This window comes from Pteronotus mesoamericanus, unplaced genomic scaffold (assembly GCF_021234165.1).
Source record: "Pteronotus mesoamericanus isolate MK-2021 breed Mesoamerican mustached bat unplaced genomic scaffold, CSHL_Meso_final scaffold_167, whole genome shotgun sequence".
In the NCBI taxonomy this organism is placed as follows: Eukaryota; Metazoa; Chordata; class Mammalia; order Chiroptera; family Mormoopidae; genus Pteronotus; species Pteronotus mesoamericanus.
In genome coordinates, this window is record NW_026555308.1 from 17,275,043 (window position 1) to 17,297,078 (window position 22,036).

Sequence of the window (22,036 nt, forward strand, 5' to 3'; positions counted from 1 at the left end):
GACAGGTGGCTGGAGACACAAAGAGCTGTTTAAAGGGCCAGCACAAAAATTTGTAGTGGCAGCCACTTACCCTGGGCTCCAGTGGAGGTTGGGGCAGAGTGGGCCGGGGCCGCCTGAGGAGAGACTGGGGATGGAGGCTTTGGGGAGAGGACTGAGAAAGTGGCTGGCAGTGTCCCGGTACTGACTCACTCCCCGTTCTCTAGCTGCCATCTTGCTTAGGTGGACCACTCCCCTGAGCGGCAGCAGCAGGAAAGACACAATAGCCCTGCCCCCAGGAGGCTATGCCCTGGCCCGGGTGGTGGGCAAACTCGACTTCTGAGTACAGAGCAGCAGTCAGATAGTAGATCCCTGGCTAAAGGGGACATGGAGAGGTTTAGAGACGCCTGAGGAAGGTCTGGAGATGGAGGCATTGGGGAGAGGACTGAGGGAGTAGCTGGGGGGATCCCGGTGCTGACTTCTCCCCCACACAGCAGCAGCCATCTTGATCTGGCAGACTACTCCCCTGACTGGCAGCAGCATGAAAGTGCCCAGTAGCCCCACCCACAGGAGGGACTCTGCCCGGCCCTGACTGCTGAGGGCAGAGTAATGAGATTAACAACTGGAGGAGACAGGCACAGACAGCAGATTCCTGGAAGACTCTTAAAGACTGCTTAAGGTCAGACAGGGTCAGTGGCTGGCATCGTCACAGGCAGATCCAGGAAAAAAAGTGGGGTCTCCTGCCATAGAATTTCACATCACAAATTCAGGAAGTCAAGACAAATCAATTTAAGAAGCAGAAGCAAAAAAGAAGAGTCTCATAAATAATGGAAAGAAAAAGAAACATGCCCCAGTTGAGGGAAAAGGAGGAATCCCCACAAAGAGAACTAAATGAAATAGAGGCAAGTAAACAATCAGATTTTGAGTTCAAAAAAATTGTTCTGAAGAAGCTCAGTGAGCTCAAAGAGAATTACTAAAAAGTACAGAGAAACTATGAGGAACTTACCGCAAACTATATCAGCATGAAAAAAAGACATAGAAACTATCAATAAGACACAAGAGGAAATGAAGAATACAATTTCTGAATGAAGAACACAGTAGAAGGAATCAAAAGCAGGCTTGACGAAGAAGAGGATCGAATTGGGATCTGGAGGACAAGGTAGAAAAAAGCTCCCAGAAAGAACAAGAAAATGAAAAAAGACTAAAAAATAATGAAGAGGCATTGAGGGAAATGCAGGACAACCTGAAACATAATAATATCCACATAATAGGGATACCAGAAGAAGATGAACAAGAGATAGAGAACCTGTTTGAAAAAGTAATGATGGAAAACTTCCTTAATTGGAGGAGAGAAAAAGTCACACAAGTCCAGGAAGTACAGAGGGTCCCATTCAAGAGGAACACAATGAGGCCCACTCTGAGATACATCATAATTAAAATGCAAATATCAAAGACAAAGAGAGAATCCTAAAGGAAGCAAGGGAGAAAGATATAGTAACATACAAGGGAGCCCCAATACACCTAGCAGCTACTTCTCAACAGAAACACTACAAGCCAGAAGGGAATGGCAAGAAATATTCCAAGTCATTAAAAGCAAAGGGCTGCAGCCAAGACTGCTCTATCCAGCAAGGCTCTCAGTTAAAATGGAAGGTGAGGTAAGGAGTTTCCCAGACAAAAGAAGGCTAAAAGAATACACCTCCACCAAACCAGCACTGCAAGATATGCTAAAGGGACTGCTTTAAGAAGATGAAGAAAAAGAGTGAAAGAGAGAGGAACACAGGTACAAAGGGAAAAAATGAATAAGTACCTTTCAATAATAACTTTAAATGTAAATGGATTAAACGCCCCAATTAAAAGACAGAGGACAGCTGAATGGATAAGAAAACATGGCCCACACATATGTTGCCTACAAGAGACCCACCTCAGAACAAAGGACCTACACAGACTGAAGGTAAAGGGATAGAAAAAAATATTCCAAGTAAATGGACACGGAAAAAAAGCTGGGTTAGCTATACTTACATCAAACAAAATAGATTTCAAAAAAAAAAAGGCCATAAAAAGAGACCCAGAAGGACACTTCATAATACTCAAAGAAAGAATCCATCAAGAAGACATAAACATTGTAAACACATATGCACCCAACATAGGAGCACCCACATATATAAGGAAAATCTTGAAGGATTTCAAAAAAGATATAGACAGTAATACACTGATAGTAGGGGGTTTTAACACCCCACTGCCCAAAATGGATAGATCTTCCAAACAAAACATCGACAAGGATATTGTGGAACTGAACGACGCATTAGATCAAATGGACTAAATGGGTATTTATAGAACATTTCATCCAAAAGAAGAAAAATACATTCTTTTCAAAGGTACATGGAACATTTTCAAAGACAGACCACATGATAGGACACAAAACAAGCCTCAACAAATTCAGGAAAATCGAAATCATAACAAGCATTTTCTTAGACCACAAAGGCTTAGAACTAGAAACGAACCTCAGGAAAAAAAACAAAATCATTCAAACTCATGGAGACTGAATAGCACACTATTAAACAATGAAGGGGTCAATAATGAGATCAAAGAAGAAATCAAAAAGTTTCTGGAAACAAATGAAAATGAACACACCACAGTCCAAAACCTATGCACACAGGGAAGGCAGTCCTGAGAGGGAAGTTCATAGCAATACAGGCTTACCTAAAAAGACAGAAACATTTCAAATAAACAGTATAATTCTCAAGCTTCAAGAACTGGAGAAACAACAGCAGACAAAGCCCAGAGAGAGTAGACAAAAGGAAATAATCAAGATCAGAGAAGAACTGAATGACATAGAGACTACGTCATTCAAAGGATCAACCAATCCGGCAGCTGGTTCTTTGAAAAGATAAACAAAATTGACAAGCCTTTAAGCAGGCTCATCAAGAAAAAAAGGGAGAGGACTCAAATAAATAATATCAGAAATGAAAGAGGAGAAATAACACAGAAATACAAAGGATTGTAAGAAATTACTATGAACTATTATATGCCAAGAAATTTGAAAATCTTGATGAAATGGACACATTTCTAGAAAAATATAACCTTCCAACACTGAATGAAGAAGAAACAGAAAACTGGAACAGATTGATAACAGCTGGGGAAATTGAAACAGTAATCAAAAAACTCCCAGCACACAAAAGCCCTGGACTAGATGGTTTCACAGGAGAATTTTACAGAACATTTCAGGAAGAGCTAACACCTGTCCTTCTCAGACTATTTCAAAAAATCCAAGAAGAGGAAGACTCCCAAACTCTTTTTATGAAGCCAGCATCATCTTAATCCCAAAACCAGATAAAGACACAGCAAAGAAAGAAAACTACAGGCTAATATCGCTGATGAACATAGATGCTAAAATTCTCAACAAAATATTGGCAAACTGCATCCAGCAATACATTAAAAAGATCATCCACCATGATCAAGTGGGATTCATCCCAGAGATGCAAGGATGGTTCAATATTCACATATCAATAAACATAATACATCACGTAAACAAAAGGAAAGACAAAAATCACATAATCATATCAATAGATGGGGAAAAAGCATTTGATAAGGTACAGCACCCATTTATGGTAAAAACACTCAGCAGAGTGGGAATAAAGGGGGCATATCTTGACATAATAAAGGCCATATATGAAAAACCTACAGTCAACATCGTACTCAATGAACAAAAACTAAAATCTTGCCTGGTAATATCGGGAACAAGACAAGGATGTCTGCTTTCAGCACTTCTATTCAACATAGTATTGGAAGTCCTAGCCACAGCGATCAGACAAGAAAAAGAAATAAAAGGCATCTGAATTGGAAAGGAGGAAGTAAAACTGTCATTGTTTGTAGATCACATGATAGTGTACATAGAAAACCCCATCAACTCCACCAAAAAACTACTTGATCTAATAAGTGAATTTGGCAAAACAGCAGGATACAAAGCCAATATTCAGAAATCAAAGGCATTTTTGTACACCAACAATGAAATATCAGAAGCATAAATCAGGGAAAAAATCCCATTTGCTATAGCAACAAGAAAAATAAAGTACCTATGAATAAACTTAACCAAGGAGGTAAAAGACCTGTATGCAGAAAACTCCACAACACTGAAGAAAGAAATTAAGGAAGACACAAATAAATGGAAGCATATACAGTGTTCATGGGTTGGAAGAATTAACATCATCAAAATGTCCATACTACCCAAAGCAATTTATAGATTCAGTGCAATCTTTATTAAAATACCAATGACATATTTCACGGACATACAACAAACATTTCAAAAATTTATATGGAACCATAAACGACCCTGAATAACTGCAGCAATTTTGAGAAAGAAAAACAAAGTAGAAGGGATCACAAAACCTGACATCAAACTATATTATAAGGCCACTGTAATCAAAACAGTCTGGTACTGGCATAAGAACAGACACATAGATCAATGGAGCAGAATAAAGAGTCCAGAAATAAACCCATGTCTCTATGGTCAATTAATATTCAACAAAGGGTGCAGAAACATAAAAGGGAGTAAAAAGGGGCTCCAACAAATGGTGGTGGAAGAGCTGGACAGTTGCATGCAAAAAATTAAAGTTCAACCACCAACTTACATCATATAGGAAAAAAACCCTCAAGATGGATAAAAGACTTAAATGTAAGTTGCAGTACCATAAAAAGCCTAGAAAAGAACATAGGCAGGAAATTCTCAGATATACCACACAGCAATATTTTCTCTGATATGTCGCCTAGAGCAAGGGACATAAAGGAAATAATAAACAATTGGGACTTCATCAAAATAAGAAGCTTCTGCACGGCTAAAGAAAACATGAGCAAAATGAAAAGGGCGCCAACCGTATGGGAAAATATATTTGTCAATGGTACCTCAGACAGGGGTTTGATCTCCAAAATATATAAAGAACTGACATGTCTCCAGTCCAGGAAGACAAACATTCCAATTAAAAAATGGGCAAAGGATCTGAACAGACACTTCTCCAAAGAGGTCATACACAGGGTCCAGAGACATATGAAAGGATGCTCAGCATTACTAGCCATCAGAGAAATGCAAATTAAAACCACAATGAGATACCACTTCACACAAGTCAGAACGGCCATCATAAACAGATCAACAAACAACAGGTGCTGGATAGGCTGTGGAGAAGAGACACTGTTGGTGGGAATGCAGACTGGTGCAGCCATTGTGGAAAGCAGTGTGGAATTTCCTCAAAAAGCTAAAAATGGAACTGCCTTTTGACCCAGTGATTCCACTGCTGGGATTATACTCAAAGAATCCCAAAACACCAATTCAAAAGAACCTATGTACCTCAATGTTCATAGCAGCACAATTTATAATAACCAAGTGCTGGAAGCAATCTAAGTGCCCATCAGTAAATGAGTGGATCAAAGAACTCTGGTACATTTACACAATGGAATACTACGCAGCAGAAAGAAAGAAAGAGCTACTACCCTTCTCAACAGCATGGATGGAACTGGAGAGCATTATGCTAAGTGAAATAAGGCAGGGAGTGAAAGATAAATACCATATGATCTCACCTATAAGTGGAACCTAACCAGCAAAGCAAACAGGCAAGGAAAATATGACCAGCAATGTAGAAAGAGAGAAGAAAGCAACAGGGATAAGAGGGAGGGAGGGAGGGAGGGAGGGAGGGAAGGGGGAAGCAGGGAGGGGAAGGGGAATGGTCAGAACAAGGAACAGGTGTGAAGGACACATGGATGAAAGGGGGGCGGGGGGAGAGGGGGAAGGATTGAAGGGAGGAGGTGGAGGTGGGGCAGGGGAGAGTGGTGGCAGGTAAAGGGAGACAAATATATTGAAAGAGTAAAAAATAGTAATAATAAAGAAAAGCAAAAAAATTTATTTTGCATATTTTCAATTTTAAATATTCAAAATATTCTCTTAAACTTAGAAGTCAAAGGATAAATTATAATTAATGAATATCAAAATTTTACATAAAATTATTTAAATAATGTTATTTTAAATAGTCATAGTAATATAAAGTACAGCATAGGGAATATAGTCAATGATATTGCAGTAGCCAAGCATGGTACTAGGTGGGTCCTGGAAATGTCAGGGCTATCACACTTTGTAAAGTGTGTGACTGTCTAACCATTATGCTGTACACCTGAAACTAATACAAAATAATATTGAGTGTAGTTGTCATTGAAAAAAATATATCTATATATATAACAATGAACAATTCTGGTGTTTGTTGTCAATGTAAAGAATCATTATTATGCTCCATCCTTATTACATCTGGTCTTAACACATAGAGAACTTTAAGAGTAATAATAACCATTTATTATTGACAAATGTTCCTCAGTTGCCACATGCAAATGCTGTGAATACGTCGCTAAGTTGTGAGTACATCGAGAACCATGAATAAGAATGGCAAGGAAAGTAAGAAACTGGATGTTCAACAGCTGGGAAACAGTCCTGCATTAAGTGGACATCCATTGTGTCAACACTATCTCGAGGAGAAGGATTTGACAAATTAAATAGTTTTTCCTTTTCTTGAAGAGTTCCCACCACTCCAATCCTGCTTGCTGTCCGAGGGGGACTCTGTGGGCGGTGCTGGCCCAGCACCACCCACAGTCTAAGGCCCCGGGAGCTGCCACACCTTGTCTTGACCCCGGGCAAGCGGGGTGGAGAGGCGTGTCCCTGAGACCTGGAGCGAGAGGACGCGCGGGTAGCAGTGACGGTCACACTGCACCACGCTGCACACATGCTCCCTAGTGGCGGAGGTGGCCTCCTGCTGTTGAATCAACGTGTGCGTGTCCAGATAAAAGGCCTTCTGGCCCGGGTCTAACGAAGACAGAGGCAAGGCCAAGCTCCAGGACAGACCCGGATCTTGAGCTAAAGGGCTTTAAAATTACACGGTTAGCAAAGTCTTGGCACCTTCCATGGAATCAGCAGGGGCCAGGACATGCTAGCAATGTGACATGGCAGAGCGTCGGCTCCAGCCCTTTTTCTCCAGAGGAGCCTTCTCGACCTAAGGAGAGGGGTCTTCGTCCTTCTTCAGGCGAGGTGGGGCTGGGGTCCGAGCCTTGCTCTTCTCCGGGACTGACGATTCTCAGCGCGGGGTCACATGGCCGGTTTCCAAGCAGGAGTCCCGGTACTTTTCTGGAATACGGGCCTCAAGGGAATCCGCCGTGAAGACCACCGAGGACGGTCGCGGGGCGCATGGTTTTCAGGAGGCCCTAAGGACCCACCTCAAGTTACTGACTGCAGCGTGATTTTGTGGTTCTCTCTCACCATCCTTGGCCCGGGCATCGGGTGGCTGGAACCACATTTAACCAAGACCGAGGCGTATCCAGAGGGCATGTGGTTCCACCAAGCAAGAGAGAGCAAGCGCGCTGGGCTGTGTGTAGGGGGCGGAGGGAACCGAAGACAGGAGAGGAGGCCCAGTGTGCACGGGGGCGGAGGGGGGCGGGGGGCGGGGGGGCTGAGGGGGGCAGGGGAGCGGGCGGGGACATGGGGCATTGTCCGGGCGGGGTTGCCGGGAATGAACAGCAACCCTGGGCTCAGCTGCAGGATCTGACTTGAGAGCTGGGAGAGGGCGCGGAGTCACTGACTGAGCTGGGGCCCGTGGGGGTTCGGATGACGGGGAGACACAACGTCTTCAAGGGCTGAGCCGGGAGTGGTGGGCAGATGATTGCGACCGGGAGATGGGGCGTTTGGAGCGGGGGCAGGGAAGTGTTCTGAGAGCAAGATGACCCTTGCCCACCTCAGGCCATCGCAAGAAAACGCCCCACCCCGTTTTACAGAGCTGCAGGGGAGCCCGTGGGGGGCAGGAGGGTTTCCAGGCTGTGAGGAGGCTGGGAATGGAGCGGAACGAAAGGGATGCCGAGAGCCAGAAGGACATGAGACCAGCAACTAGTGGCACCGTGAAGTTAGAGCTGAGGCCCAAGGCAGAGGGTGGGGTGAGACTGAGTGGGGAAGGGGGACCCACAGGTGTGCAGAGTGTGGGGCCGCCTCTGGGCCCCTGGAGGCGCAGGCAAGGAGGTAGGAGAGGGACTGCACGCTAGCGCCCCCTGGCGATGGCCGCCTTCAGAGGGGGCCACAGAGGCGGCGGGGGTGGGGGAGGGGGAGCCCGGCCCGGGTGGAACGTCCACTGGACCCCTGGAGAGGTGGATGGAGGCTGCAGGGTTCAGACGCTGCCGTGTTTAAGTTCTAGGACGTCTAGGTGGGGCCGGAGCTGGAAATAAAATGCCCACAGACTCCAGGCCTGCGGTGCCGCCAGCGTTTGACTTCCTGTGTTGGGGCATCTACCCTCTGTGGCACCCGATTCATCTCCCTGAGACGTTACAGAAACGGCGGTGGTTCCTAGTTACTCACAGGATGAAGTTTAAAGTTCTAACAAGCAAGACCCCTAGTATCAGACCCCAGAAGCTTCTCTGAATTTGGCTTTGTGTTCCTTCACGTGACTCTTCTCAAACATCACTTGCATGTTCCTGTTTTTATCTTGGCCTTTTTCACCTTCCACGAACATCAGTAGATAAAATGCTGTTTTGGTCCTGGTTAATTTGTCACTTTCTCATCTTCCCCCGCGTTGTAAATCCACCAAGGAGAGAGGGGCCTTGTCCGTTTGGCTCCAGTTAGAGCCCCAGCCCCTAGCACAAGCCTGGCCAACGGGACGCCCTCAGCGCTTGTCAGATGACTGTCCATTTATTCCACACCCACTAACATGCTCATGAACTCCGGCTACTGCTGGGGCGTGTGAACTAGAGCAGAAGACATCCTTTGCTGCATTTTTATAAACTCACCGGGTGAAGATCTGAGTAGATACAATTTCATTACAGGACAATGCTGGCTATTACATCTAAGGATGTCACTTTATTGCCCAGAACTTTAGGAACTTTAGTTCCACTTCAATTAGATACAAGGATACTTCGTTTTTTAAGAGCTTTGGTACTGAACATTCGCATGTATCTACAGTCTCAAACTGCTCGCGGACACCTGCCCACCATGTGAGGAAGCCGTGCGGAGAGTGGCATACGGGGTGCCGGCAGCAGCAGGGGGTGGCGGGGGCGGGGGGGGGGGCGGAGCGGGGCTGCAGGTGCTCAGGGCAAGTGGCCCTCGGCAACACCGGCTCCATGGGTCATGACCTCTGGTTTGCCTACATCAAAGTCCTGTAGTCTAAAATAATTCTGGCCCAAATACAACATGTCATTGGGCTGCTTTGGACCACACAATCCACCAATTAAAAAAAAAAAAAGTCTTATCCCTGGCCAGGTGGTTCAGTTGGTTGGAGGGTCATCCCGGACATCAAAGAAAGGTCTCATCTCTGGTCAGGGCACATACCTGGGTTGCGAGTTCAATCCCTGGTCAAGGCCTGCATGCGAGGCAACTGATCTGTGTTTCTTTCTGACATTGATGTTTCTCTCTCAATCCCTTCCTCCCTCTCTAAAGTCAATAAAAACATCCTCAGGTGAGGATAAAAAAAAAATGTCTTAGATGTACAAACTTGGATTAACCATAATCCTTGGTTCATGGTATATTCTCAACACTGGGTTTTACACAATCTTCTTGTTTCTTTCTTTCTTTCATTCATTCATTCATTCCAGGCCATCGGTTTGCAACCTCTGGAATAAATACGGTGCTAACTCCAAGTGTGCATTAAATGGGTAAACAATGTCCCTGCAACTGCCGTTTACATGGCTAATTAGCTCAGCAAGCCTTTTCTGGGTGGTAACACAGGGCCATGGTTATGGTGTAGGCTTCAGAGAGAGAGGGTTTGCATTTAGGTTATGCACTTGAACACAGGCAAATTACTTCATCTCTCTGGGCCTCGTTTTTCTCACTTGCCCAAGTGGGTTACACCTCGTAAGGCTGTTGAAAACATTAAAGGAGATAAGCCATGCTAAAACACGATGCACACCAAAGCACGGAGTTAACGTTTGTTACTACCACCATTATGCTACAGAGAAGAGAGAGGCAGACCTCTTGGCCTGTCTCCTACTGTTGGTGACACAAGGATTAGTGACCACACACTACCAAGGAATCGGGATAGACCGAGAAGCAGAAAAAGCCTTTCTGGCTCAAACACAAGGTTCCACCTCTTCACAGTCCAGCAGGATCCTGGGTTGGGCTGGAGAGTCAGAGAGCAGTTTCTCTTCTGGGAGTCAGCGGCTCTCAAACCCACTCTGCATTACAATCACCTGGAGGCCTCATTGAGCCTCAGGTCACTGGGCCCCAGCCTGGGTCTCAGATCCTAGAGGCTGGAGGGAGGGGCCAACACGTGCATTTCAACATGTTCTCAGAGGGTGCTGCTGCTGGTCCAGGGGCTACGCTTTGAGAACCGCTAGACTAAGCAATTTACTCTGATGGGGGACAAGACACAGTCAGGAAGGCTTCTTGGCGTGAAGGCCTTTGAGGGGACCTCGGTTTGCCAACGAAGAGGGGAAAGCAGAGGGAACAAGCACACAAGGTGTACGAGTCCCCGGGGTGTGCTGGGAAAGGCCCGCGTTGAAGCTGACAGCTCACAAGTCCTGGTTCCATTCTGCCAACCTCTCTGTGGGTGATTTTCAAAACGGGAAATGTGAGCGGAACTGGCAGCCGTGGGAAGGCTGCGTGAGGGGGAGACCAGGTAAGAGAACAGGGAGAAGTGGTGGGACAGGAGCAGAAAACCATGGTCTTCAGCCCAGGTGTCCCACCCTCCCTTAAAGTCTGGAGGCTTTCTTCTTGGACGGTTTTCAAACCAGAGACTGAGACCCATGATTTCCAAAGGCATGAAATGAAGTGGTGGGGATGATCAGCATTTAAAGAAAATGAATTACAAGAGACTAGAAAAATCCAGAGCTCATCGCACAGAACAAGGGTCTTGTTCTGTCGCACCTGTTTCAGGTGAGTGTGTGGATGTGCGCAGCATTGGAACATTCACAGATTGCGGTCAGAAAGGTTGGAGAGCCAGGGCTCCACGCCAGCCCTCGGTTTACCAGCCCGGCCAGGAGTGGCCTCTGCCTTCCCTGAGACACACCCATCTGGGCCTCGGCCCTTGGCTCCTGTCTTCTGTTTTATGATTTCAAGAAAGGTAAAAACACAACAGAAACGCACACAAAAGATCTGTGCAGTGTATGGAGAAGGTGCTGTGGCTGATCGAATGTGTCAGAACTGGTTTGCCAAGTGTCTTGGTACTACTGACATTTTGGCCAAATAATTCTGTGCTGCGGGGCTGACTCAGGCATCGGGAGATGTTTAGCAGCGCCCCTGGCCTCTGCCCACTAGAAGCCAATAGCGGGAGGCAGCTGCCACACTCAAAATATCCACATCAATAAAGTTATTGGTGAAAATGAAAAATGTGTCTTTTATTTTACAGGAAAAAACATAATGGACTTCTTAGCCAACCCAATATAAAGTCCAAATAGAGCTTGGAGAAGCCTCAACTATTAGGCGACAAATCAAGTTAAAACTGAAGAAGCTGCGGCCTGTTGCCCAGTCCCTGCCTAGGACCTGGGCACAGGCTTGAAGGTTTCAGTGCTCCTCCGGGCCACGTTCAGATGCCACCATGGCTTGGAGGCTCAGCGCCACCTGGCCTACACTCCAGGTACGACAGTGGGTGGGGACCGAGATGGACAGCACTTTAGGTGCTCTAACCAGACACTGCCACCACCCCCCCCCCCCGCCACACCAGGTGAGAAATCCTGGAAGCACCAACCCCACTCCTTTTGGTTCTGCCGAATGTCAGTGACTCTTTTTCAAGAGTTTTTTTGTCACATCGTAATTGGGACAGAGTTTGTAGAAATGGTTACTTTCTCTTTCGTGTGGGTGGTTCTCTATCCAGGCTACAAATTTCACTGGCTCTGGGAAGGCACACACCAAAACCCCCTCCACACCCCTGTATATAAGACTTAGGATCTGCCTGTCTTCAGGTCTTATAAGGGTCAGGTGGTCTCATTTTACATATTAAGAAACAGTTGCAGAGAGCTTCTGTGGCTGCTCGAGGTCACTGACTGGAAGGCTCCAGGGTGGCTGCGGCTCTCCTGCCTGCTGGCCAAAAGGTCTCTCAGAGGCTTCTGGCAGTTCATGTCAGATACAAAAGCTTGCCGTGTACTTGTGCTGCAGCCAAAGGAAGACCAGCAATTTCACAGTGTGGAAGTGGCTTTGATGATATAGTTTTCTATCTGATAAAGAACCCTAGTCTATTGAAAGGATACTTCCGTATCTAGGAAACTGCTCAGAAGTTCATAGGGAAAAAAAAAAAAAGAGGCTAAGTTTAAAAAATAACGTGAAAAAGCTCGTCACTTTTATTTTCCTCTTTCCTTCAACAGATTTAATGCCACTGAGGCATAATTTTTCGGTGTGGATACAGGGAGGTCTGGAGGGACCCTCACTGCGTGACTGAGTGCACTGCACAATTCTGCCTTAAACTTCTTTTTATGCTATACGTGTACATGCAATATCAACAGTCACATCTTATTTCATCTCATCCACCTTGATTGAGGCAGAAAAAGGGTAAACAGCAAGTGCTGTTGTGAATATCCTTCCAAAATGATAATTATTGCATCATTATGTTCGCTACTTTACTTGTCATGTACCATTAGAAGGTAACAAGATCATTGTCAGTCAAAGACTGTGGAGATAATTAGAGCATCTATAGGTTAGCAAGAAATCAAATTGGTGCTGGAACCCATCAATGCCAAGGAGCTGAACATAATTAGTGGCAAAATATGCAAAGGTTGAGCTGCATCAAGCCCCCGGGATTAAATACCGTGACTGATTTGGAGAGCTGGCTCTTCTCCGTCCTGCCATTGCAGATGGCGACATGAAAATAGGTGAGCAATGGAAGGCTGAGGCTGCCCGAGACAGCGAACTGTCAGTCAGTCATGCTCAGTGTCTGGAAGGTCCCAAGAATTGCCTGATTTGGAAAACCACAGTGTTTATCACGTTTTCCAAGCCACTAGCTTTTCTTCAAGTTATTTTCTCTAGTGTGGAAGTTAGGTATAACATATAAAAGCAAAGCTGAGCGAAGTGGGCTGTACACAAGCAGTTCCTGCTCCACCCACCCTCAGCTCTCCTAGCCTGCAAGGCCGGCTCTCCCACCTAGGGATCTCCAGTGCCTCACTTCCCACACAGCCCTGTGGAGCCACGGGAGCCCACGGCTCCCTCTGTCAGTCCAGAGCCCCTGGTTTCTCTTCACTTCCACTTCTAATGCTCACTTGGCAGCCGCCCACATCCTGCTACCATGGACTGCTTTCCTTTGTTTTTGTTCCAGTAAGATAGAAACATCAATCCAAGCAGAAATTTTATCAGGTCGACACAGTAAAGTTTAACAATTTTTACATCTTAAAAAAAACGGATTTTTGAAGATGAGGCAGATGTCTGCCAACTGATGAGAGATAGCCATGTCATTCAGCAAGACACAGAAAAAGGAGACACGAGAAAAAAGTATCTGGAAGGTCTTACATAACACCTCTGAGTCCACTGAGTGAAATGCAAAGGAACAGGCAAGAAAGGCTGTTGTCAAAGGCCCAAAATGAGATTTGTCCTCAATGCAGAGGAAGCAAATGCTGAGGTTTGAAGGGGGCCTGAGACACAAAGGGCACTTGCTAACTTGGCCTATACACACACCATATATAAATCCAAAAATACTACACTTCCCATGATGTGTAGTATTTTGCTTAGAGCATACATTAAAAAACAAAACAAAACAAAACAAAAAACCTACCAATGACTGTCTGGGACCCAAAGAGCTACAGAAACTCACTGGCTGGTGGCTTGGCGGGACGGCCAGCTGCTGCGGGTCGGCCTTCTGCTCTTGCTCGGCTGGGCTCAAGGTGTGTCAAGAGCCAGGTCTTGCAAGAATGGCTCCTCCCCTGAGGTCCCGATGGCCATCTCACACAAACAGGCAGCTGAAAGCTTAGTTCACATTTTTTAATAACATGGCACAGTTTACATTACACAAGAAGGCTCCGCCGATGAGAACATGCTGAAGATTCAGTCGCTTCACTTTTCTTTTCACATAGGATCTAGAAAGGACTTTATTACATACAGGATAAACAGCAAAAAGGTCTGTATAGAACAATCTCTTTACAATACTGAAAGCTACCACTACAGTTCCAGTGTACATATTCCTTGGATTTTTTTTCCTTTTTAATTGTTGTCTTTAAAAAAAAAAACAAAACACTGCACAACATCTGGAGTTCACAAAAAATCTGAAGCTCACAACTAAACCTTCAGTTTACTACTAAAATAGATCTCTCTGCTTATTAGAAACAATGGTCTGTAGTTAACTTTTTTTTTCTTCAAAAACAGGATAACAACGTCAGATAGCACTTTAATATACTAGAAGACCAAATGGAACTAATTTTATTTCATACATATATTTTACAGTCCAGTAGACAAGATATATTGTATTTCTCTGCTAGTAAAGTCATATTCTCTCCAAATATGTAGACAAGAGGCTTAATGTATTATAAAAGTATTATGAAGAGACATTAAGATTGATGCAAACTTAAAAACGCACGCACACACAAGACTGCGTCTCTGCCACCTTTCACCCTCTGTAACTCGCCACGGCTCCACGAGGCTGACCTGTTACGGCTGCTCCCAGACTTTATTACCAACTGGAATACAGTGAGTCACATTAGGAAATGTGCCCCTTCAATCCGTCAGTTATCGAATACAATGAAAACATATCCATCATCTGAGAAAACTTGAAGCTTTCTTTCAGGATCTGTTTGGGTGTAATTAAATTTCATTACAAAATGAGGAAGTGTGTACAGATATGAAATAGGACACACTAAAAAAACGCATGGTTCCCACATGAGGTGTGTGTGAAATCACATGACTGATGGTGACGAGATGCTGGCGACCTATTTGTGTCCCCTGATTTTGGCATCTGACAACTCCTGCCCCCCTCCCCCCGGCCCTGGTTGCTCACGTCCTCTGGCCTTTCCGGGTGGCACTCTCCCCCAGGAGCCCACAAGCAGCAACTTCAGATGCAAAGTTTCAGCCTGGGGTCCAATGTGCACAACAGGATGTTTCTCCATTTAAAAAAACAAGCAAGGAAAACAGAGTCCTATCACGTAAGCGCTTGTTCAGGGAAAATATGACCTTAAGTATGTTGTAAATGGATTTGAAAAGGCTCCTTTGAGTTAGGCGGGCTTTTGTGAAAAGCCCGAACATTCATTGCATAGTTGAAGGGTTTAGCTGTCTATAACAATACATGAGAACGCAGCCGTAGCCGACTGTGTTCACTGATATTAAGTTTGCAAATAGCACATTTTAAGAAGTATTAATGTATTATGTTACTTAATCTTTACCTATTTACATTTGTACAAAGTAAAGCTTTCATCTTACCCTTTTGCATATATGAACCCTTAGCTCACGAAGCAATCTTTTTTTTTTTTTACATAACTATGTACACGGCCTTCCCTTCTCGTCTGAAAGAGCTTCGCACGGTGGACTGTGTGGGCTGCGGTCTGTTTTCTCCCCAGTTAACACCAGTGGTGTGTGTTGTCATCTTCACTGTTTTGGTTCAAATCAAAAAGTTTTATATAAGAAACCAAAAGAGTTGGACACATGAGAACATATGACTTGGCTAAAAGATCTGAAAAATCTCAACATATAATATACAAAAACATTTCAAAATCTGCACTGAGGCTATACATTGTTTACATGGGGAAGAGCTGGGGGCTTCTGGTCCCCAGTCTGTGTTAATGACGCAGGAGTCCTCTGGCTCGCTCCCTCTCTGAAGTCCGGCGTTGTGTTGGTGTGAGGCTTCTCCCTCCTCCTCCGTCGCCCACTCTCTCCTTATCGAGCTTCGATATCCTTCAGAGTGTGGGAAGGCGGCCTCTCCCTCATCTCTGTGGACAGAGGAGTAGTCCTTCTGGGGGAGACTGGGCGGCCCCCCAGCGTCGAAATGAGTGGGGGAGGCGCGCTCAGCGCTGCCGTAGGAGGGGTCTTGTTGAGGAGTCCGTTCTGGTGCCCTGCGGTGGGGCTGATTCTGGGGTAGTGCATGCTGGGGAGCCCCGGGGTGATGAGGCTGGGGTGGGGCAGGTGTCCATCGAGGGAGGCCGGGTGGACAGGATGGAGCCGCGTGTGCTCATAGTCCTCTCTGAGCATGTGCAAGCGCTCCCGCTCGTCCAGGTGACCCCCTCGCTCGTGCTCCCGCCGAGGGTCCACAGACAGAGGGTGGTGGTGGTGGTGGTGGTGGTGGTTGTAATCATGAGGCTCCCTGTCCCTGAAGGAGCGGTCAGCTTCATACAGCCGTGGGGTCGAGAGACGGTGGAGAGGGTCGTTCCTTAGCAGAAAGTCCCTGCCCAGCGGGTCTCTCCGGTGAATGTCCAGTTCTCGGTAGGGATCCCTCAAAGGGTCCCGAATGGGGTCCCAGTGGAAAGAAGGGTACGGGAACCGCTCTCCGCCTGGGATGGGGCTGATGCCCATGAAGGGAGTCATCATGCGAGTCCTGTCCAGGCTGCTGATGCTGTTCATGGGGTGGATGCCTGTCACCCCCACTGTCATGGGCATGGAGGCCAAGGGCCCCGCGTGCACGCTGGACGAGGAGTTGGGGGGCGGCGGCTCTGAGGGCCGGTGGGTCTGGGGGGCCTCCGGAGGGAGGTCGTGGTCTTCCTTGCGCTCCTCCTTCACCTTGACCTCTGAGCTCTTCTTGGGGTTCTCGTAGGCCGGCTCGCCCTTGCGCTGCTCAGCCTCGCGGCTCGAGGTGCTGTTGGGCCTGGCGCTCTCCACGACAGGGGTCCGCACGTAGGGCGACGGCACCCGGGCCAGCTGCTTGGCCTCTTCGCCCACAGCTCGCCCTTCGTGGCCATGGCTGTCCTTCTCGGGCAGGTGGCCCTCCTTCGCCTTGTGCTCCTCGGCGGTCAGGTCCTTGCGGGACTCGGAGTGGTCCCTCTCCCTCTCTTTGGATTTGTCTTTCTCGCGAGCCTCAGTGTTCAAATGACCCCTGATCTGTTCAGTGGAGCTGCGGGTGTGTCCCAGGGTGCTCACCGGGAGGATAGGTGCTGGTGAAGGGTGGCTGGAGTGTCTTTTCTCAACACTTTCCCTGAGGGAGAAAGAGGGAGACAGGAAGCAAATGAAATGGGCTTGTTGGCCTGGCCAGGGGCTGCCGATGAAATGGCGGTGTGAGGAGGACGGGCTGGGCCTGCTCCCACGGTCACCAAGGTGGCCGGACATGCCCTCTGTCCTGCAAAGCCAGCCACCCTGGTCTCACTTACCTAGACTAGAGAGGAAGCTTTATGGGGGTGGAGTGCTAGTGATGGGGGTGAGTGGGGAGTCTCGGGGGAAAATCAGATCTCTCTGTATGTAAGAGTCACGTGCCTCGATCGAGACCGCAGAGGAAGAGCTTTCCGAAAGCCGAGGGGCCCAGTGCGGCCCTAGGCTCCGTGATGTGGCAAAACTGCCCATCTGACTGGAGTCGCAGGGTCAGTTAGTGTTGAGAAGAAAGTTTTAAGAGACTAAATGCAAATATGATCTTTTGTCCAACTTTGTCATACAGAGCCAGTGGCATAAGAGTTTAATGTGACTATTACAGATGTTCTCTGTCCTGACATCAGGACAGACAGCGGGTTTCAGGGAAACGAAGTACGAAGAAACGTGGAGACAGAGCAGTCTCCAAGATGTGGTGTGTGAGGGGTGTTGGCAGGAAACCACAATTCCAGGGCTTTGGGGTTGCAAAAAGTACTTTGGCATCAGGAAGGGTAAGAAAGGTAAAATCTGGTGAGAAGACAGACAAAGACGGTAGGAAAAGCAGGTTGATAAACACAAAACCTCCTTCGGGGAATCGAGAACAGTTTTAAGAGCACCTACAAATGGAAATGTGAAAGAATTTGAGAGACGTGTCCTGGGTGGGGGCTTAAGACTACCAGGCAGAAGACGAAAAGCAGCAGAATGACAATGAGGTAAAACTTGAAGAGGGAAGACTAGAGTCCGGCAAGCCTGGGGGCCGCCCAGGCAGACGTGGGAGGGCGAGGGGACCGCAGGACGCTGCCCGCGCTGGCTCTGCAACGGCCAGGCCCCACAGTGGAGAAATTAAGATTTCCCCTACAAATTTTGTTTCTAGCCCACATGCAAAGGCTAAGAAGAGGAGCATCTTTAAAAGGTAAGATTAAAGAAGAGCATGTTTTATGAAGTTTCCTGAGTTTCATCCAAGAGGCTGTTCTGACTCCATCAAGAACGCCGTGAACAGTTGCTGCCGCAGCCTGTCTCCTCTACACTGACAGCCCCCTCTGAGGGGAGCTCTGGGCTGAGGCGCATCTACGGCAGGTGCGCCTCACGTTAGCGTTTTACGGCTCAGAGCTGAGTGTGAGAAATGGTCCTCCCGTTGACTAAGAAGGTTTCACCGTACTGTCCTAAAGGAAAATTTGTCTTTTTCTTTTATAATAAAGAACTCAGTGAGCATGATGGCCTGTGATGAACATCTACTAATCTGTCACATTTAGAGCCTGCTAAGTTGAATTCTTTTACATCACTAGGATACACACACATACTACACACACACACACACACACACACACACACACACACACACACACAGTTAAAGAAAAAAAATTTGGAGATAGAGATAAGAATTTGGATCATATTTGAGTCTTTAAGTACCAGAAGGGAATTGGTATTAGGTATTTTCTGTCAAGCATATCTTGAGTAGTCCTTGCTTATCAGTTTGTTAGAAATGAAAATAACCTGAAGAAATAAAAAAAAAGGGGGGGGGGCACATTGTCAAGAATGCTTAGGCCATTCTCCGGAAAAAAAATACCGCAAGACGTTTTCCTCTTTATGGCTACTTCTTTCTTAGGCATGAGTTACCAAGTGCAGAGATTAAAAAACAGTTAGTAAAATTAATTATCCACTAGCAAAACAAACCCAAACCAATAATGCTTATTGACATTTCTCTAAATCTAGGTGAGCAAAATTTTATTAGTCATCTGTGAGAGCCCAGGATTTGAACAAAATTTCAGAAAAATATGATGAGGCAATGCAAACATGACTTTCTCAAAGAAAACAAAAAGAGGAGAAACCTATGGATGATTTAATGGACTGCACAAACTAGAAAGCAAATATGGTGTTGATTCATGCTGTGTATGTTTGGTCCAAAGCTCCAACTCGCTGTCTTTTAGAGAAAGATCTGTATTTGGATTCACTAATGCTCACAGGGACTTTGGAGGGTCTGCATGTGTCAGTGCTTCTGAGTCAGGACTGTCTCGCTCTGCTAGGGTGACATTCTGTGGCCACAATGCGCTACGGGGCCGAGGGCGTGCGCTCTGGGACGCGGGGGCCGGGCTCTGCGCCGGCCCCGGCCGCGTGAGGAGCTGAGGCTACAGGACCAGCTGAAGCACAAGGCTGGGGCAGGGAGGGCGGGCGGCCGGTACTTGGCACAGACGGGCTCCCCCAGTGGGACTCGAGAGCGGTTTCTTTCCGTACCTTTCTTTGTCATCTTTACTAACGGATGAGTCTCGTTTATCTACATCTCTATCTCTGTCATGAGCTGCAGTGGACGCGCCACGCTCCAGCTCCCCTGGCTTCAGCCAGGGCGGAGGGGTCGGGAACGACGGAGGCGTTCGGTGCAGCCGGTTCCAGGGCTCGTGAGGGTTGCTAAAGTTCTGCACACTGGGGCCATCCTTGTGGCCGAACATTGAGTTGGGTGCTGAAATGGTGAAGTGGAGAACAAAAAGGTTTAAGAGAAATTATATAATCTGCTGTAATGAAGGTACTTACCAAAAAACTTTTAACAGCATTCAGAGTTAAAATGAATACATATTATTGGGAGCTGGAAAAGGAAAGGAGATTAACAAATTCATTAGAGGAACTTGTCCTACTACTAGAAAGGCAGCTCACAGCTTTCTCTTTTTTTTTCTTTCTAACCCAAAGGCAAAGGGGTGGGAGGGGGACAATTCAAAAGGAAAGGGACCAAAAGGTGTCAAGATTACCTAATTAAACACATCTGTGCATGCAGCAGTCCCAAGCATGCAGAGGGTATATTTTGACGGTGTGCCTTCGGTGAATAATATTTAATTCGGAGTAGGATTCAGGGTTATCCACTACCAACCGCGGCCCTGCCAACGTGACTGCTACTCTTCCCACAATGATAGCAAACTGATGTCACCAGACACTAGTCAGCGCTGTGACCTAAACAGATACATAGGCCTCCACACTAGATGCAACTGTCATGGTTGCTTACGCGGCGTTTTAGGTCTCTTGTACCTGGAGACTGTGACATATAGATGACGTGAAAGAAAACAGGTTGAGTGTATTAAATTCAGTGACTAAATACATGTTTGGAACATGAGCAGGTGTTGCAACTGTTTTCCTATTTGAGACAGTGTTTTCAGTAGCAGAAAACTATCCGATCCTCCCAAATTGTGGAGCAAGAAATGTCACCGGCTCTTCACTCTCCTGAGCCTGGGGTTGTTACCCTGCTCTTCTTCATCGAGCTCTCCCAGTCCCACGAATGCCAAAGCAAGGCGACATTCAAAAGTTGTTTTCACCTCTAATAGGATCTGTAGCTAAAGCCCGGGGTAGCAGAGAGGGAATGTGGATGAAACTATGAATTTAAGCAAACTTTCTGGAGTTCAATGAACTACATTTCCTTTCCTGACTCTCAGTAATGTACATTAACAGTGGACGAGCCCTAAAAAGTTGATTTTGCTGTAAGTGCACACATCCACCTAATCCCACTGTTAAGGTCTGTGTTTGCAATGATAAAAACCCTATTTCCCAAGGGCATAGTTTCTTTTTATTTGGCAAGGTCTTGAGCCACAGACAGGTCAGAGGACATAAATAGTCCAAGACAGATTTTAAGAAGTTAGAGGTACTCACTAACTGAAGGATTTCCAAGTCCTCCGAAGGCATTGCCACCCACCGCTGCCAGGCCAGTGAAGGTAGATGGCCGATTAAAAGGCTCTGCGAACGAGAGAGGGAAGAAGGACAGGCTGCAGGACTCCGCTGTGTGGGCGACACGGCAGAGCTCGCTGGGGGCTGGGGCAGCCACGTGGCACCCAGGCCTCCCTGTGCTCAGCCCTGATCTGTCCTACTTCTCCTACCAGGTGATGTTTACACTGCACTTGACATCAGGCACTGGGTTAGCAAAATATTTACACAAGCTCTTTTCTGGAACTGTGCATTTTGCCCCATTTCTCTTGCCAGGTGGGGAACATGCCTCAAGCCACATGTTCTAAGATGCCGCCTCCGTCTCCCCTCCTCCAGGAATGTGCTGTGTGGGCTCCAATGGACAGAAATGAGATGACACCTTACAATCAATCTAAGGTGAAATTCTGAAGGCTCACGGAAGACACACCCTGTCGGTGGGTGCACCACTGTTTCCATCTGCTTGTACCTTTGCAGAAAATACCAAATCAAGGCCATGAACAAAGCATGCACCTTTATTATTAGGAAGAGACTTATGAATAAGGCAGTGAAATGTGAAGTGATTAAAACATAATGGGTAATGATTCATCAAAACAGCATTTCGTCTTTCTTTCCGCCTCCAGGATGTGCCTATAGACACGGGGCAAGAGTTCACAACCTTCCTCTGATGGGCCGGGCAGGCTGCTGCAGACGCGGAGCCCTGAGGAACCGAGGTGTGGCTTCTGCCCACTACACATCCGCGCCTGCAGACACAACACTACAGACCACGCGTCTACTCCCTGAAGAATGCGCTAGCACAGGTGCTGAAATCCCGGACGTGGACAACACCTCTTCGGGCTTCTACAAGGTCACTGTCATTTCTGTAAGTGGTAAGCGAGGTGCCTAGGGCTATGCCCAACTTGCCAGAAGTGCAGCAGAGGTACAGTAAACAAAGGTTTTCTGAAGAACACACGTCACTTCCCGTCACTATGGGCAACTCACCTAGGTGAGCAGCAGGGTTGAGGAAGTTGCTGTGATGAGGAGGTGGCCCAAAAGGGGTCCCAGTCGGGTGTGCAGCACCTATGATGTCAAACACAATGGAATTAGGTTTTCCTGGTAGCCGATTGCTACAATGCAGTTGGCTCCTAGCTGCCTCAGGACCTCAGGAGAGAACATGCTAAAGTAAGGACATGGCTGGAGTCTACCCGGGCAATACCCAGGGGAAGAAGA

The 22,036-nt window shown here is 46.8% G+C and overlaps 1 protein-coding gene across 4 annotated transcripts in view; it reads right to left on the bottom strand.

The window, feature by feature from the left end:
• Positions 1-13,834: 13,834 nt before the first annotated feature.
• The window catches only part of AUTS2 (activator of transcription and developmental regulator AUTS2), a 1,138,147-nt gene continuing 1,129,945 nt past the window's right edge, over positions 13,835-22,036 (bottom strand). For 2 of the 4 annotated variants that reach the window (XM_054589696.1, XM_054589694.1), the window contains 4 exons: positions 21,809-21,886; positions 20,780-20,863; positions 19,385-19,607; positions 13,835-17,009 (listed from right to left, as the gene is read on the bottom strand). In XM_054589696.1, the coding sequence (XP_054445671.1) occupies positions 15,761-17,009; positions 19,385-19,607; positions 20,780-20,863; positions 21,809-21,886 (1,634 nt within the window). In that variant the 3' untranslated portion in view covers positions 13,835-15,760. The remainder of the gene's footprint in view (positions 17,010-19,384; positions 19,608-20,779; positions 20,864-21,808; positions 21,887-22,036) is intronic. The other 2 variants (XM_054589697.1, XM_054589698.1) reach the window with 2 other exon arrangements.